The following is a 16,450-nucleotide window of genomic DNA, read 5'->3' on the forward strand; positions in this document are numbered from 1 at the left end:
AAAGCAAGAGCCCCCCGCCCCCAGAGTACAAATGCATAGTGAAACTGTAAGAATTTTTAAAAATAAGACATAAATTTAATGTGTGTATTAGTTCTTGTTGTGTTTGACTACTTCTTTCTCTTCTGTTGATTTCATACAGTAAGGAATTTCTGCCATTTTGTGTCTTAGGAAAAGACTAGAGAGCACTCCAGTTGAGATACATCTGACTTTACCGGTCATTACTTGCTCTTCATATGAAATGACTTATTATTCTGTTACAGACTAAGGAGACTCTCCTAGTGAGAGCATATTCTATATCAGAGGGGAGTTTGGCATCCCTACTGATGCCATTACTGATGCTAATCAGTAATCCTCACTGATTATTTTAAGAGGCTCCCGGAATGTGATCACTCAGGAGCAGGTAGAAGAAAACAGTTTAGAAATAACACAACACTAGGGGAATCCACAAGACCAGGAGACACACAGCAATGCAAAGAGAGATCGCAGAAGTCAGCGGAAGAGAGCATTTTAATGTGGGCTACATGGGAAAACACTAGAAGGATTTAAAGACATATTTCAAATCTAAATCATTACTCTGTTTCTCGGTTATACAAACTGAACTATTATTATTATTATTATTTTTTCTGTATGAAATGATTATCACTCTGTTAGGGGTAGAATTCCAAAATGTTGGAATTATGCAAATATTAATACAAAAAGTTAAATAAATACAATAAAAATATACCATATTATTTTTAAAAATCTTGGTCAGTTCTAAATAACTGCACTATTTTGTCAGTCTCTGTTCACTAGGATGAATCATACTGTGTGGCTTTGAAAGGGAAAAATTTTAGCAATTTTGTTTTAGCCTGTGAATTCACAGGAGGGAAGTAGTTCTGGCAGCAAAGCTTCAAAGATTTAATAGAAGATAAACAATTCTTTTCATCAAACTTACTATCAAATAGAACTGCAGGCAGAATAGTTCATTTTAATATCAAAATAAAATCAAGCACAACTTCTTTAGTCAGATTACTCAAGCATGTGAAAATACTGATGGCTAAAAAAATAAATAACAATTAGTTACAACTTGAAATGAGCAAAGAAAATGTGTTGAGAATTTATAGATAGATTTTTCTGTCATTTGCATTATAATGTTATCTCAGTCTTCAGATAAGCCAAAGAAATAAAGTTATCATTTAAAAGAAACTGTGAAAAATGCAAAGCGTGAGAACTTTGTTGTGACGATTTTGGGAAGGTGAGAGATTGTTAGTCGTCCACATTAGAAGTAACTTAACATTCTTTGATTTAACAAAGTATTCATTGAGCACCTATGATATATTTGACCCTGCTTTAGCCACTGGGGTTATAGCACTGATACAGGGCAGTGGAGGAAGGAAGTTTGGAAGTGCCAACCAACAGGGGTGGTTCTGCAATTTTATATATGGGAGTAGGAGAGGACCTCATGGGAAAAGGTGACAGTAAAAACAGCTGTTTAGGATATGTGAGATTGAACCATTGGGGAATTTGAACCATGGGCCTGGGGAAGAGCATTCCAGGTATGCTGAGTAGCAGGTATAAATGTCCTGGGGCAGAAACATGCTTCAGCATTCAAGGTATAGGAAGAAAATCATTGCAGCTGGAATGGAGTGATTTAGGGAGTCTGCCTGGGAAATCCCATGGAGAGAGGAGCCTGGCAGGCTACAGTCCGTAGGGTTGTAAAAGAGTCCAACACGACTTTGGGACTGAGTACAGTAGGCGTGAGGTGAAGCTGGAGAGGTCAAGGGCGGTACTTGGCTATCTTTGTAAGTAGAATGGGATTCCTTCTGCAGAGGAATGTGAGAGAAGAAAATGATTAGGATCTGACTTTTGTTCTCAAAGGAATATTTTGGATGCTAGGTTAGAAAAAGACTAAAGAGATGTAAAGCAGCAGTCCCTAACCTTTTTGGCCCCAGGGTCTGGTTTTGTGAAGGCAGTTTTTCCATGGATTAGGGGGTGGGGGGATGGTTTTAGAGTGATTCAAGAACATTACCTTTATTGTTCACTTTATTTCTATTATTATTATACCAGCTCCACTGCAGATCATCAGGCATTAGATCCTGGAGGTTGGGGGCTCCTGATATAAAGGTAAAATCAAGGAAACCTGTTGAGAGGCAACAGCAGTAATTCAAATGAGAAAAGATGATAGCTTGATCCAATGGTGGTGGTAAAAAACAAAGGAATCCTGGATTTATTTTGCAAGATGAAATGGACAGAATTTGCTGATAAATTGGGATGTAGTTTTTGAGAGCAGTCAAAAGAACTCTAAAGATTTTAACCTGAGCAACTAGTAGGATGAAGGTGTTATTTAGAGGTGAGATAAGCTGCCAAAGAAGCAGGTTTAGGGGGACAATAATCAGAAGTTTGACTGTGTATGCTAAGTCGTGATGCTTATTGAATTTATACTAGAGTTGTTGAGTAATCAGTTGTACATATAATTGGATTTTAGGGAGACTTCCAAGTTTTATTATAAATATAGAAGGAAAAGACATGTAAAGGGTATTTAAAGCTACAGGCCTGGCAATAAAAAGCAAAGAAGGACTGACTGCCTTGGTAGTCCAGTGGTTAAGACTCTGCACTTCCAATGCAAGGGGCAAGGGTTTGAACCTGGGTTCGGGAACTAAGATCCCACATCTGTGAGGTGAGGCAAGATGAGTTCCAGGGCAATGTTAAGAGATTAGGGGGCAAAGAACAACCAGGAGGAAACATGACTTCATTATTAACAACTTTTCTTTCAAGGGCATTGGCAAAATACAGGCCCTAGTGGCCCTAATATGTTAGTCACTCAGTTGTGTCCGACTCTTTGTGACCCCATGGACTATATAGCCTGCCAGCCTCCTCTGTCCACGGAATTCTCCAGGCAAGAATACTGAAGTGGGTGGCCATGTCCTTCTATGGGATATTCCCCACCCAGGGATTGAACCCCGGTCTCCTGTGTTGCAGGCAGATTGTTTACTGTCTGAGCCACCAGGGAATTCAAAGCAGTTTTCAAATTTTTAAAGGATTCACTTTCTCATTTTCCATTTACTCATAACTTGATCCAAATCTTAAACTCTTACCCTTACTCACTCCCTTCCTTTCTGCTTTCATCACACTCATTTTGAATATACTTATTGGTAGTACAACTTGATCAGAGTATAAAATGCGTTTTTGAAAACTGTCAAAAGTAATTTCAAAGGAGGCAAGAATATAGAATGGAGAAAAGACAATCTCTTTAACAAGTGGTGCTGTGAAAACTGGTCAACCACTTGTCAAAGAATGAAACTAGAACACTTTCTAACACCATACACAAAAATAAACTCAAAATGGATTAAAGATCTAAACATAAGACCAGAAACTATAAAACTCCTAGAGGAGAACATAGGCAAAACACTCTGTCATAAATCATAGCAGGATCCTCTATGATCCACCTCCCAGAATATTGGAAATAAAAGCAAAAATAAACAAATGGGATCTAATTAAAATTAAAAGCTTCTGCACAACAAAGGAAACTATAAGCAAGGTGAAAAAACAGCCTTCAGAATGGGAGAAAATAACAGCAAATGAAACAACTGACAAAGAACTAATCTCAAAAATATACAAGCAACTCCTGCAGCACAATTCCAGGAAAATAAACGACCCAATCAAAAATGGGCCAAAGACCTAAACAGACATTTCTCCAAAGAAGACATACAGATGGCTAACACATGAAAAGATGCTCAATATCACTCATTATCAGAGAAATGCAAATCAAGACCACAATGAGGTACCATTTCACACCAGTCAGATGGCTGCAATCTAAAAGTCTACAAGCAATAAATACTGGAGAGGGTGTGGAGAAAAGGGAACCTTCTTACACTGTCGGTGGGAATGCAAACTAGTATAGCCACTATGGAGAACAGTGTGGAGACTCCTTAAAAAACTGGAAATTGAACTACCTTATGACCCAGCAATCCCACTGCTGGGCATACACATGGAGGAAACCAGAATTGAAAGAGACACATGTACCCCAATGTTCATCGAAGCACTGTTTATAATAGCCAGGACATGGAAGCAACCTAGATGCCCATCAGCAGATGAATGGATAAGAAAGCTGTGGTACATATACACAATGGAGTATTACTCAGCCATTAAAAAGAATACATTTGAATCTGTTCTTATAGGGTGGATGAAACTGGAGCCTATTATACAGAGTGAAGTAAGCCAGAAAGTAAAACACCAATACAGCATACTAACACATATATATGGAATTTAGAAAGATGGTAATGATAACCCTGTATGTGAGACAGCAAAAGAGACACAGATGTAAAGAACAGACTTTTGGACTCTGTGGGTGAGGAAGAGGGTGGGATGATTTGGGAGAATGGCACTGAAACATGTATCAGTTCAGTTCAGTTCAGTCGCTCAGTCGTGTCCGACTCTTTGCGACCCCATGAACTGCAGCATGCCAGGCCTCCCTGTCCATCACCAACTCCCACAGTTCACTCAGACTCACGTCCATCGAGTCTGTGATGCCATCCAGCCATCTCATCCTCTGTCGTCCCCCTTCTCCTCCTGCCCCCAATCCCTTCCAGCATCAAAGTCTTTTCCAATGAGTCAACTCTTCACATGAGGTAGCCAAAGTACTGGAGTTTCAGCTTTAGCATCATTCCTTCCAAAGAAATCCCAGGGCTGATCTCGTTCAGAATGGACTGGTTGGATTTCCTTGCAGTCCAAGGGACTCTCAGGAGTCTTCTCCAACACCACAGTTCAAAAGCATCAATTCTTCGGCACTCAGCTTTCTTCACAGTCCAACTCTCACATCCATACATGACCACTGGAAACACCATAGCCTTGACTAGATGGACCTTAGTCGGCAAAGTAATGTCTCTGCTTTTGAATATGCTATCTAGGTTGGTCATAACTTTTTTCCAAGGAGTAAGCATCTTTTAATTTCATGGCTGCAGTCACCATCTGCAGTGATTTTGGAGCATGCATACTATCATGTAAGAAACGTATCGCCAGTCTAGGTTCGATATAGGATACAGGATGCTTGGGGCTGGTGCACTGGGATGAGCCAGAGAGACGATATGGGGAGAGAGGTGGCGGGGGGGCGGGGGGGGGCGTGGTTCAGGATTGGGAACTCATGTACACCCATGGCGGATTCATGTCAATGTATGGCAAAGCCAATACAGTATTGTAGAGTAAAATAATAAATAAGAAAAACTAAAAAAAAAAAAAAAGTAATTTGGGGATTTCGCTGATGAATAAAATGAGTGATCAGGTTGGTTAATACTGTTTTTGATCAAACATTAGGCATGACTGTTGAATATTATCAGCAAGTTTATTGTGTGGTTTATCTGCAGATCTAAAGGCAATGTCGATAGGCATGTTCTAAAATGTTTTCAGCAATGACATTACTGAAATATATGTATAGTTTCCAAGAGGACTATTTTCAATTGCCCATTATATGTCATATATATATATATGTATATATATATATATATATATAAATTCTGTTAAATTGATTAACACTATTTCTTAAATACTATTTCTTTATCATGTGTATTTATATAGATTCTTAAAGTCCATGAACACACATATCTCTATAAATAATATCTAACTTAATCTTCATTTCCCAGCCTAAGATTGTCTTCAGTTCAGTTCAGTCGCTCAGTTGTGTCTGACTCTGTGACCCCATGAATTGCAGCACGCCAGGCCTCCCTGTCCATCACCATCTCCCGGAGTTCACTCAGACTCACATCCATCGAGTCCGTGATGCCATCCAGCCATCTCATCCTCTGTCATCCCCTTCTTCTCCTGCCCCCAATCCCTCCCAGCATCAGAGTCTTTTCCAATGAGTCAACTCCTTGCATGAGGTGGCCAAAGTATTGGAGTTTCAGCTTTAGCATCATTCCTTCCAGTGAACACCCAGGACTGGTCTCCTTCAGAATGGACTGGTTGGATCTCCTTGCAGTCCAAGGGACTCTCAGGAGTCTTCTCCAATACCACAGTTCAAAAGCATCAGTTCTTTGGCGCTCAGCTTTCTTCACAGTCCAACTCTCACATCCATACTTGACTACTGGAAAAACCATAGCCTTGACTAGACGGACCTTTGTTGGCAAAGTAATGTCTCTGCTTTTAAATATGCTATCTAGGTCGGTCATAACCCTCTGTCCAAGGAGTAAGCGTCTTTTAATTTCATGGTTGCAATCACCATCTGCCGTGATTTTGGATCCCCCCAAAATAAAGTCTAATGACACTGTTTTCACTGTTTCCCCATCTATTTCCCATGAAGTGATGGGACCAGGTGCCATGATCTTCGTTTTCTGAATGTTGAGCTTTAAGCCATCTTTTTCACTCTCCTCTTTCACTTTCATCAAGAGGCTTTTTAGCTCCTCTTCACTTTCTGCCATAAGGGTGGTGTCATCTGCATATCTGAGGTTATTGATATTTGTCCCAGCAATCTTGATTCCATCCTGTGCTTCTTCCAGCCCAGCGTTTCTCATGATGTGCTCTGCATATAAGTTAAATAAGCTAAAGCAATTGAAAATAATTATTTTTAGTGAGTAAAAGTTCTACAAAGCACATTTAATAATATTTGCCCAGTGCTTATAAAAATTGCTGATTGCAAACAACACAGATTTACAGACAGGTATCTTTGGATGTCTGGCTAAAACTAAATTTATAAAAGATGTATTCCCTGAAAATTATGCCAAATATTTTTCAGTGAACAAATATTTATCAAGTGGTAATATGTTCCAGATGCACATCATGTTGAGAAGTTTGCTCCTTTAAGTCCTTCCAAGTGCATCCTTAGAGATTTATATGCACAAAGAGAGAGCCGAAGTAGTGCTTCTGACTTTTGCCATGTCAGTGGATTCTCCAGGGAGTTTTGCCATGTGGAGGACCCATTTTGCTAGGCTAGTGGAAGACCAGAGAAGCTAGTGAGGCTTAGTGTTACCCAATTAAATGTGACTCAGACGTTTAACCAATTAAAGGTGACTCAGATATTCAAGCTGGATTTAGAAAAGTTGGAGGAACCAGAGATCAAATTGTCAGCATCTTGTTGGATCATAGAAAAGGCAAGAGAGTTCCAGAAAAACATCTACTTCTGCTTCATTGACTATGCTAAAGCTTTTGATTGTGTGGATCACAACAAACTGTGGAAAATTCTTAGAGATGGGAATACCAGATCACCTGACCTGCCTCCTGAGAAACCTGTAGGCAGGCCAAGAAGCAACAGTTAGAACCGGACATGAAACAATGGACTGGTTCCAAATTGGGAAAGGAGTATGTCAAAGTTGCATATTGTCACCTTGCTTGTTTAACTTCTATGCAGAGTACATCATGAGAAATGCCATGCTGGGATGAAGCACAAGCTGGAATCAAGATTGCAGGGAGAAATATCAATAACCTCAGATATGCAGATGACACCACCCTTATGGCAGAAAGTGAAGAGGAACTAAAGAGCCTCTTGATGAAAGTGAAAGAAGAGAGTGAAAAAGTTGGCTTAAAGCTCAACATTCAGAAAACTAAGATCATGGCATCCGGTCCCATCACTCTGTGGCAAATAGATGGGGAAACAATGGAAACAATGAGAAACTATATTCTTGGGCTCCAAAATCACTGCAGATGGTGACTGCAGCCATGAAATTAAAAGGTGATTGCTCCTTGGAAGAAAAGCTATCACAAACCTAGACAGCATATTAAAAAGCAGAGACGTTACTTTGTCAACAGAAATCCATCTAGACAAACCAAGGTTTTTCCATTAGTCATGTAGGGATGTGAGAGTTGGATAATAAAGAAAGCTGAGTGCCAAAGAATTGATGCTTTTGAACTGTGGTGCTGAAGAAGACTCTTGAGAGTCCCTTGAACTGCAAGGAGATCTAACCAGTCAATCCTAAAGGAAGTCAGTCCTGAATATTCATTGGAAGGATTGATGCTAAATCTCCAATCCTTTGGCCACTTGATGAGAAGAACTGACTCACTGGAAAAGACCCTGGTGCTGGGAAAGACTGAAGGCAGGAGGAGAAGGGGATGACAGAGGGTGAGATGGTTGGATGGCATCACCGACTCAATGGACATGAGTTTGAGCAAGATCCGGGAGTTGGCGATGGACCGGGAAGATTGGCGTGCTGCGGTCCACAGGGTTGCAAAGAGCCGGGCACGACTGAGAGACTAACTGTGACACAGAAGGCTCCTCTCTTAATGACACGATCCAATTGCCATCTTTGGAGAAGGAAATGGCAACCCACTCCAGTATTCTTGCCTGGAGAATCCCGTGGACAGAGGAGCCTGGTGGGCTGCTGTCCATGGGGTTGTACAGTTGGATACGACTGAAGCGACTTAGCAGCAGCAGTGGCCATCCTGGTCTGTCTGACTTGACCCATCTTCGGGGAGTAATGGGGTATAATAGAGCAGTGTTTGGTTTTCCTTAGAGGCTAACTACCATTCTTGGTTCTGGGGATGCAAAGATGGGGGGTCTTTGTTATTGGAAAAATTATTACTTTTTGAGGGAAGAAAAACATCTTTGAGCAATTATATCAGAATATGATAAATGTTCAAAGTACTAAATGGAAATCTGTGAGAAAATTACTTCTCTGGCTTCACAGAGAAGGTGTTGGCACTGTTCAAAGAGATGAGTCAGCCTTCCATGAAGGTTAGCTTGATGAGACAGACATAAACTGTTGGGACGTAGCTTTTTTTTTTTTCTTTCTTTTGGTTCTCAATACTCTAGCTATGCTGGACTTAACTTGTTCTGATAGTTCACTTTGAATAAAGTCTGACTTTCATTCTAGGACTTTACCTGTGAAATATGTTATAGCCTTTCCAGCAAGGATCACCATTATACTGTACACTGAACATACTGAATACTGTAATTGGCTCATTGTTCCTCACTGATACCTGGTGGCTGGCCCCATCCCTCTCACAAGTGTTGACATTAATTGCCTAAAGGAAGAAAGTGATTTCTAAATGTAGGTATACATGTTTCTTATTAGGTCAGAGAAACTCACGATGTTTTTCATGTGCTTCACAAGTATGGTCAGCTTCGCGTCTTTGTAGGATATGACTAACTGCACTTTAGGCTTCTTGTCAGCAAACTTCTCACCTGATGAGAGAGTAGAATTTCAGTGAGTTAAATTGGAAGTGGCTGATCATGGGATGGGGGCTTCCCAGGTGGCTCAGTGGTAACGAATCCGCCTGCTTACGCAGGAGACGCGGGTTTGATCCCTGGGTGGGGAAGATCTTCTGGAAGAGGAAATGGGAACCCACTCCAGTATTCTTGCCTGGGAAATCTCATGTACAGAAGAGCCTGATGATCTACAGTCCACGGGGCTGCAAAGAGTTGGACGTGACTGAGCATAACCACGTGATACACTGAACATTCAAAGACTGAAACTAAAATATACTCCATGTATTTACCTCATCTCTTCCTTTCCAGTTCCATGGCACCTAGTTCAGATGCATATGGATCTTTTGCCTAAATTGCTAGAACACTCTCTTTCCCATCCCCAGAACCCAAATGTAACCCATATTGTACACAATTAGCAGTATAATCTTCCTAGGGCAACTTTTATAAAATTACCCTTTCAATCAAAGTACTGTTCATAGCTTTCCATTGCTTATGAAAAAAATTCTGAATTTCTCGGCTTCATATTATTGCTTCTTATTGAATCTGTGTTTGTTTTATTTCCCATTAATATTATTTCATACTGCAGTCCATATGCTCAGTTCTACAGACATGCTCTGCTATTTCCTTCCAGACATCGCTCATATTATTCCCTTTATTTGAAATGATCTCTTTCCACTATTTCTGGCTGTTGAATTTTTACCTTTCTACAAAGCCAAATTAAAATGCAAAATAGTTTCTGTGGTCACCTCCCTCTGAACTTCACTAGCACAGCCTTTAATTATCACTTATTATTTATATCTTAATTATTACCTTACCTGTCTCAATTTGCTTAGTGGATTACAATCTCCCTTAAGGCTTACTTTTTTCCCTCTTTCCCCAAAGGATATGTAAATCAGTGCTTGCTCCATAATGTTGCACTAAACGTCTATTTAATGACAAAAGTAAACCTCAATTTTATTTTCAAGTTATATAATAGCATTCCAACATTAAAATGAAGGCTTTAGTTTTTTAATTAAAAATTTCTGGTTTATAGCCCAAGGATTAAACATAATTCACAGTTTTGTAATATTTCCCTTGGTAATCACTGGTTGTATGTTCTCTGAGGGAATTCAGAGAGAAGAAATTTATTAATAATAAGAAATTTGGCAATGTCTTGTTGTGGGCTCATTGGGGTCTAGGTTATTTTCTGATAAGTCAGTCTTAGCTCTGTAGCCCTAACGTTTGAATATTAAAGCTGAGTGGTATGTTTCCTCTCCCAAAGTCTTTTACATGTATATTAGAATTGCTTACACATTGTAGAGAGGTAATATTAATTATTAATAGTTTTCATGTTAATGTGGATTATTGACATTGAAATAATTAAAACTGACATTGAGTGTTTCTTACCACGAAAATGATAATTATGTAGATAAATAAAGAATTCTTCCTAAGAATATCTTGATTACAGTGATAGAGTGATACTGTGAGTCTGAGATACTATGAGGTAATTCTGACTGTATTACCTAGGTAAACTGCATTTCATAATTAAAAAATGTAGTTGAACTTTTGGTATGAGGACACTAAAAATGCTGATACTTTCTGATGAACAGTGAACATTATTTTTGAATTAAAGAGTAAAAGGATTATTAGACACATTAATTAGAAACTTAATGTGTTGAATTAGAGGAGCATTAATTCAAAGATAGGAGATTAGCATAAATTTATGGATGAGTGTCTAAATGATAACCATACAACTGTTACTTGAATTGACAAGAGGATCAGTTCGGTTCAGTTCAGTTGCTCAGTCATGTCCGACTTTGCAACCCCATGGACTGCAGCATGCCAGGTTTCCCTGTCCATCACCAACTCCCGGAATGTACTCAAATTTATGTCCATTGAGTTGGCGATGCCATCCAACCATTTCATGCAAGATTAGTAACTAGAGTATCCATTGAAACACATCAGAGTTTAGAACCCACCGGAAATGCCAGCCACTAGGGAAGTCACCAACTCAACAGACATGAGTTTGAGCAAACCCAAGAAGATAGTGAAGGACGGGGAAGCCTGGCGTGCAGTAGTCCGTGGGGCTGCAGAGTCAGATACGACTTAGTGACTAAACTGCAACACAGGAAGTCTTTGTAGTCAATGTAATAATAGTAGAGGTGCTTAGTATTTCTAGAATTCTTGTCATATGCCAACGTTGGGCTCAGAGTTTTATGTACATAACTCACTAAATCCTCACAGCAAATCTATAAAGTTTGTGTTTACTTCCATTTTACACATGAGGAAATTGAAGTGTTTGGTCCAAGCTTATGCAGAAAATTAATGGTACCAGGTCAAATGATCTCTACAACCTGTTTTTGAATATCACGTGGTAAAGGGTAGATGAAGAGTCTGTAACCTAAGGGGAAAGACTTTAAATGAAGAGCCCAGAGAGGGAGGTGTTTTTTTTGTTTTTTTGACTACAGGACATATGAGATCTTAGTTCCCCTACCAGGGATCGAACTTGGGCCCCTGGCATTGGAAGCTCAGAGTCCTAATCACTGGACCATCAGGAATCCTGAGGGAAACTTGAGAATAGCTTCAGATGGACAAGAAGATGCTAGAGCATTTTGATTTTTCTGCTTCAAGTTATTCTGGGGGAATCTCATCATGCTTAATCTAACCATTTATAGTAACCCCAAGAACTGTTAAAATAATGTTGATCCAAAGAATGACCATGTTGAAATGCTTGAATGCATGCCATACAGCAGATAATACAGGGCTTATTATGCATAATGTGTCCATTAATGTTAAAAAGTGGCATTTCAAAATTTAACTTCCTTTCAGCTGATAATATATTCATATGATTCAAAAGTGAAAATGCATTTTCAAAGAACACAGTAAAAAGTCTTCCTCACATTCCTAATACCTATCCAGCCACTTCTCCAATTATTATTTTATTAGTTTTGCAAATATTCCTCCAGAGGGACACATATTCTTCCAGAATTTCTCCATTTAAGTAAATATGAATAACTATTTTTATTCTTCCCCCTTTTCCTCAAAAAGAATAGCATCTTTACTATTCTGCACAACCGTCTTGGAGATATTTTCATATCAATAATACAAAGCTTCTTTATTTTTAAATATACTTTCAGAATATTCCATCATGAGGAAATACCATAATTTATTTAACAATTTACCCACTGATGGGCAAGTCGGTTGTTTCCAATGCTTTCCAGCTGTTACAAACCGTGCTGCATTAAATAGCTTTGTATGTGTATCATTTTGTACCCCTGTACAAGTGTTAAAGGATAAATTTCAACAGCAGAATTTTGGGGTCAATGGGTATTGGCATTTGTAATTTTGGTAAATATTGCCAAACTGACTTCCATGAAGGTTGTACCAATTTGCATTACCACCAACAGTGTATGAGTGCTTGCTGATTCATAACCAAGCTTGTTAATTAAATTTTTGAATTTTTGCTGATCTGATGAGTTAAAACAGGATCAGTGTAGCTGTAATTTGCATTTTTCTTATGAGTGACATTGGGGATTCTTTCATTTCGTTAAGAGCCACTTGCATTTTGTTTTTGTTTTCTGAAGGTTTGGATTTATTTATTTACTTATTATTATATTCTTTACACTGTTTTATATTTGGTCATTTTTTAAAACCAATTCATAGGAGATGGTAACATGTTAAATACTTGCAAATATTTCACCCGTTTTGTCACTTAACTTCACTTTTTTGAACTTTGCTACAGTGTTTTATATCATGCAGAATTGTTATGGCTTCTGAATTTATTGTTGTTCAGTTGCTCAGTTGTGTCTGACTCTTTTTGACCTCATGGACTGCAACACACTAGGATTCCTGTCCTTCACCATCTTCTGGAGCTTGCTCAAATCATGTCCATTGAGTTGGTGATGCCATCCAACCATCTTGTCCTCTATCATTCCCTTCTCCTCCTGCCTTCAATCTTTCCTCACATCAGGATCTTTTCGAATGAGTCAGCTCTTTGTATCAAAGTAATGGAGCTTCAGCTTCAGCATCAGTCCTTCCAATGAATATTCAGAATTGATTTCCTTCAGGATTGTGTGGTTTGGTCTCCATGCAGTCCAAGGGACTTTTATGAATCTTCTCCAACAGCACAGTTCTAAAGCATTGATTCACTGGTGCTCAGCTGTCATAATTATAGTAGCTCATCCCAAGATTAAAAAGAATTTTTCCATGTTTTCTTTGTCATATGTATGATTTCATTATTTACATTTAAAGTCTTTCATTCACTTGGTATTTATCCTGGCATATAGTATGAAGTATACTATGCCAACATTCTTTGTTTTCTCTTACTGGTTTGGGCACCTATTAAATTCCTGAATATATTTGACTCTATTTATGGACATTTTATTATGTTTTACTTGCTCCTCTACTTATGTACTGATGTCACACCATTTAATTATTGAGACTTTGTAATGTGTTTTTATATCAGATAAGGCAAACTCACCTCTTTGTTTTGCTAAGTTTTCCTGATTTTTCTTTGTTTATTTTTGTTTATAAACTGTAGAATTAGCTCATGTTAAATCTGGAGATCAATCAAGATGGTGGGGTAAAGGGATGTAGAGCTTACCTGCCCTCAAGAACATATCAGAAAATACATCTAAATATGGAATAAATTTCACTAGAAATTGGCAGAAGGACTCCTATACAATCAAGGCTATAAGAAAGATATACATGTAATCAGGTAGGAAGTAAAGAAAAGAGATTGAGTTGGGATCTTTGCTCTTGGGAGAGACTCAGAGGAAAAGGGAGAATTTGTCAGACACCTGCCCTGGGGAGTGAGCAGTGAGAGCTATGGATTGGGCACCCCAGTCCTGGAAGAAGCGCCCCCTTGGCTAGCTGGGGGACCATTGGAACTAACAGGGGAGCTGTGAGAAGCCTGGATTCTGCTCCTGAGGAGCACATGCACACTGGCTTGCCCCCAGGACGGGCAGAAGGAGGTGGTCAAGTGGCTGCTTGGTTTCCCACAGCCACCTTGGTGCATGTCCCAGACCCAGTCGAATGAATATTCCAGCCCCATTCACTCTTTACATCACTATGTGGTGTTGGATCTAGGGCAGCTACTACTGAGCAGAAGACATAACTCAGGGATCCAGAGACTACCCAGACCCAGGGCAAGTCTGGTGGGGTGGCTGTGGTCATGGCTGGTGCCTTCTCAAGCTGTGCATCAGAAGCAGCCCAGAGCTCTGAGAGCAGCCCTTCCACCTCAGCTCACGCCCCAGTACATGCTGAGTGTCCATGTGGGGCCCTGTCTGCCCTGTGGTGTGCCTCCACAGTGCAAAGGAGTTTGGTCGAGGCTGGGGGCCAGTGACTGACTGTGAAGGATGAGGAATACTTGGACCTCAGGCTGCAACTGAGCTAAGGGACACACTTGCAGGTGCTTGCACAGGCAGTGCGGCGCAGAAAGCTTGGACCTCTGCTATGGCTGACACAAGCTGATAGCTGCATGGGCCCGCTTGCTTCAACAGTCACCAACACTGGGGCATAGGTTCCAGTGTGAGGATAGGGGAAAACCTACACTTTAAGGCAGCTGTGGTTTTTCCTTGGTGGTTAAATGGTAAAGAATCCACCTGCTAATACAGCAGACATGGGTTTGATCTCTGATCCAGGAAGATCCCACATGCTTCAGAGCAACTAAGCCTGTGCACCACAACTACTGAGCCTGTGTGCTGCAACTACTGAGGCGCTTGCACCCTAAAACCTGTGCTCCACAAGAGAAGCCACTGCAAAGAGAAGCCCACCTACCACAACAAGAGTAACCCTTGCTTGCCATGCCTAGAGAAAAGCCTGAGCAACAAGGAAGACCCAGCAAAGCCAAAAATAAATAAATAAGTAAAACTATTTTAAAAAAGAACTTGCCATTTTTTAGCACTTAACTCCAGCTCCAGCCCTTCCATTTCCAGTTTCACTCCCTACCAAGGGGATAGCTGTCATCACACCCTGACTAAGATGTGATTTGCACCCATGTCAAATCCAGCTCTCCCATTAAATCACTGAGTGTGTGCAGTCTGAATAGGGATGTTCCCACATAAGAACACCCCTTCAAGACTGCAACAGGCAACTGTTTCACACTAAATTCATGGAGTAAGAGAAAGTCAAGCAAAATGAAAAGACAGAAGAAATGCTCTCAGTTTAAAGAGCAAGAGAAAGCCCTTGAAAAATCAGATAATGAAACAGAAATAAAGAATTCAAAGCACTGGCAGTCAAAATGTTAGCTGAATTAGGGTAAAGAATAGATGAACACAGTGAAAAATTTACAAAGAACTAGAAAATATAAAAAAGACTCAATCAGAAATGAAGAATTCAATAGCCTAAATAAAAAACACACTAGAAGGAATGAATAGCAGATTGATACAGAAGAAAGCATGAGTGATCAATGAAACCAAGAGTTAGTTTTTTGAAAAGATAAAATTGATAAACATTTATCCAGGCTCACCAAGAAGAAAAGAGAGGACCCAAATAAAATAAGAACTGAAAGAGGAGATACCGTAGAGATACATACTGATACCACAGAGATACAAAAAAACAAAACAAAACAAAAAAACAAACGTAAAATACTACCATGAGTCAGATGCCAATTAATTGGGTAACCTAAAAGAAATGGACAGATTTCTAGAAACATACAGTATGTCAAGATTGAGTCAAGAAAAATAGATAATTTGAACAAACCAATCACCAGTGGTGAAACTGCATTTGTAATTTAAAAACTCCCAGCAAACAAAAGTCCAAGACTGGATGACTACACAGGGGAATTTTACGAAACATATAAAGAAGGACTAATGCCTATCTTTCTCAAACTATTCCAAAAAATTGAAGAGGACAGAAACTCCCAAGTTTATTCTACTAGGCCACCCTGATACCAAAACCGGACAAAGGCACTATAATAAAGGAAAATTATAGGCTAATTTCTTTGATGACTATATATGTAAAAATCCTTAATAACATACTAGAAAAGTGATTCAACAATATACAAAAAGGATCATACACCATGATCAAGTTGGTTTTATTCTAGGGACACAAGGATGGTTCAATTTGACAAATCCATCGATGTGATATACCATGTTAACAAAAGGAAGGATAATAATTACATGAGCATCTTAATAGATGCAAAAAAAAATTTCACAAAATGCAACATTTATTCGTGATAAAAGCTCTCATCAAAGTGAATACACAGGGAATATATCTTCTTGCTCAGTTGTGTCTGACTCTTTGCAACCTCACAGACTGTAGCCCGCCAGGCTCCTCTGTCCACGGGATTTCCCAGACAAGAATGCTGGAGTGGATTGCCATTTCCTCCTCCAGGGGATCTTCCCAACCCAGGAATTGAAC

General features: G+C 39.5%; 1 protein-coding gene across 3 annotated transcripts in view; it reads right to left on the reverse strand.

The window, feature by feature from the left end:
• Nucleotides 1-16,450, reverse strand: part of PIK3C2G (phosphatidylinositol-4-phosphate 3-kinase catalytic subunit type 2 gamma) — a 651,998-nt gene that overhangs the window by 31,123 nt on the left and 604,425 nt on the right. For all 3 annotated transcript variants that reach the window (XM_069585610.1, XM_069585608.1, XM_069585609.1), the window contains exon 31: nt 8,991-9,085. In XM_069585610.1, the coding sequence (XP_069441711.1) occupies nt 8,991-9,085 (95 nt within the window). The remainder of the gene's footprint in view (nt 1-8,990; nt 9,086-16,450) is intronic.

The sequence above is a fragment of the Ovis canadensis genome, chromosome 3, assembly GCF_042477335.2.
Source record: "Ovis canadensis isolate MfBH-ARS-UI-01 breed Bighorn chromosome 3, ARS-UI_OviCan_v2, whole genome shotgun sequence".
NCBI lineage: Eukaryota > Metazoa > Chordata > Mammalia > Artiodactyla > Bovidae > Ovis > Ovis canadensis.